The following is a 2,639-nucleotide window of genomic DNA, read 5'->3' as shown; positions in this document are numbered from 1 at the left end:
ATACAGACGGTATAGGTCTTATCTGCATCGCTTCCAGTGAACGTGACATTTTCGTAAACGATGCGATCATGGCCCCATCCTTCCCCAGGTGGAGTCACCGCTGACAGGTTGAGCTCTGCACAGAACAGATAGAGGGAGGTAAACATTTCTGGTGATGCCGAACTTCTCGTTAGAAGAACCCGAGACTTTGGTGCTAATGAAAGAGAGCGATCCTAAAATGTCTGGTTAGATGATATTGGATCTACACTTAGAGGCTCGCACAAGCTGCTGAGGGTGATGAATGAGATCTTTGGAAATGCTAGAGCGCTGTTTACATAGATAAATATCCTACCCTTGTTGGGGCTGATTTCCCGGTACACCGCTGGGCGAGTCCCAGGCGGGCCTCTGCAGGGTGGCCGGGCGAATGAAACATCGGCTGCCCACCGAGGGAGCTCGCTATTAGTTTTCTCTCGAGTCGAACGCTGCTAGATTGCATGCACTACGTGGAAATCTGCAGCGACGAGGAACTCCTTAGCGGTGGTGTCTGTGATGATACGCGTTATTGCCTCCTGCGCCTGGCCGTGTGCGCTGTCATTACCTATGAGTTTTTCCCTCCTCCCGAAGCTTGCAGGCGCTCACCTACAGATAGACGTGGATGCGTACGCCGATTCTAGTGACGTGGCATCTGAAGGGGCGAATTTAGGTACGGATGCCCTTGGATTTAATGCGGACGCATGACAAACGCACCTGAGTCGGTGAGCTGGTCTGGGCCAATAGGATGTCACAAATATGAGCAGGCAACGCCTTGCGCAGAGCGTAGCCGGGAAGAAAGTCAAGGCAATACGGGTAGGGGATCAAAGGTTTCGTGCCACCTGTCTCTGCTGTGCTTGGATCTATGGTTTGGCTGTCACGCAGGGCCGACCGCGACGAGACGACCAACTGCAATAGGGCCCGCCTATCATGGTCGATTCAATCTTAATACGAGCCTATGGTTCCTCATGATGGACGGCGGACAGTTCCTCCGATCACGACCCTCGCTGGAATGCCGCTGCCTCTACCTCGACGTTCACATGCACCCACCCCGCGGGAAGAGGAGAAAAGCCAGAACATCCAACCGACTCAGTGCACATTCTGCCGATCAAGTACGCGTTTTAAAGGGTAGGGCTACCTAGAAAGTAGAATAGTAGTGCCTTGAACGAGAACGGCAAAAGTCATCATTCCGTAGACTCTCTCAGACTGCCTGAATTGCCTCCCTCACCTCAGCGGGTCATCCCGCACACCTCTGAACTGTGTTCTTGAGGATGCCATGGAGTTCACTTCTGGCATAAGTTATTCCAGTAGGACGCTTTTGACGAGCTGACAGGCTAAGATCTGTACAATAGAGGGAAATTTCCAAGACTTCGCCATTGTCACGGCAGGATTTAGTCGCCTTTGCCAAGCCTCCAACTTCTTTATCTTCTTGACCCCCGACGCCTGCGGCGAGATTCCTCCATATCTTCTCCTAACAATCTCAAAAGTCTAAGCACTAACGACGACCCAGCTGCCATCTGTACAAAGTTTTCCCGTCGATAGGCTACTTCTATCTGCTAGTTCCTGAGGCCCTCCGGCAGTCATGAATTCTGACTCCATTCTTGACTCTCCCTTGTATGATGCCATCCAAGAAGGGGATTGTGACAAAGTTCGGCTGGCAGTTTCCCAGGAAGAGGACCGTTCCTGTAGCGATGAGCTTGTCAGCCATGCCATTTATTGGCAACCTCATAATCCCGAAATACTAAAAATTCTCACCGACTCTCCGCACTATCGCCCGGACCAAATTACACACTCTCCCTTGACACATTTACAGAGAGTCATCTGTATCCCGCCTAAAGCTGACTTGTCAATGGCTACCGTGCTCCTAAACTCCGGGTCAGATGTGAAGCGACCTTTGCCGATCGTGGACAACACCGGCAAGACCATCGTGTACTCGATGCTGCGGATAAAGCTTTGGTCCCCGGAAGGCAGGCTTCCGGATCTCGCCGCAATTTCCTGGCTCATACGCAACGGGCAAGATGTGGATCTACCCGACAGTGCTGGATTGTCGCCACTCCACTGGGCGGTGCACCTGGGCGTCCCTGATATTGTGCGTGAAATGATGGAACACAATGCAGCAACAAATCATCTTGATCCATGCGGAGACACGCCTATTCTTCAGGCGATCGAAAAAGGCCATCTAGGCCTAGTTCGTACCCTTGCAACGGATAGAGGAACGCTTAATATTGCCAGCAGCGGACAAGGCGATCGACCGCTTCATCGAGCAGTGAAGCAAAAAAAACTCTCCATTGCTAACGTCCTGCTCAGTGCCGGGGCCGACCCTAATATGAAAGACGCATCCGGGTATACCGCACTACAATATGCGCTTCAAAATAATGATGAAGACGTCTGTCAAACCCTGCTTAGCCACGGCGCACGAGGGGAATGGCTGGTCCGGTATAATACAGATACAATATCCGGGGTGAGGGCAGTGAACAGAGTTGTCCCACTGTACGAAGAACAAAATGGCGGTTTAATTTGCCTGTTCTGCCATGATGAGGTTGAGATAGGGGACCTTGCATACAAGTTTTTATGCCATCGGAGTCATGTTATACACGGCAAATGCGGTAAAAGTTGGCTGCTGGAGACAA

At 51.5% G+C, this 2,639-nt stretch overlaps 1 protein-coding gene across 1 annotated transcript; it reads left to right on the top strand.

The window, feature by feature from the left end:
• Positions 1–1,858: 1,858 nt before the first annotated feature.
• Positions 1,859–2,395, top strand: A1O9_13108 (uncharacterized protein; the record flags this gene model as incomplete). Its single annotated transcript, XM_013397976.1, has 1 exon — positions 1,859–2,395. A coding segment is annotated over one exon (537 nt), but the record flags the coding sequence as incomplete, so codon positions are not given.
• Positions 2,396–2,639: the final 244 nt, after the last annotated feature.

Source organism: Exophiala aquamarina, assembly GCF_000709125.1.
Source record: "Exophiala aquamarina CBS 119918 chromosome Unknown aczIA-supercont1.66, whole genome shotgun sequence".
NCBI lineage: Eukaryota > Fungi > Ascomycota > Eurotiomycetes > Chaetothyriales > Herpotrichiellaceae > Exophiala > Exophiala aquamarina.
This window is presented reverse-complemented; position numbering and strand designations above follow the sequence as displayed.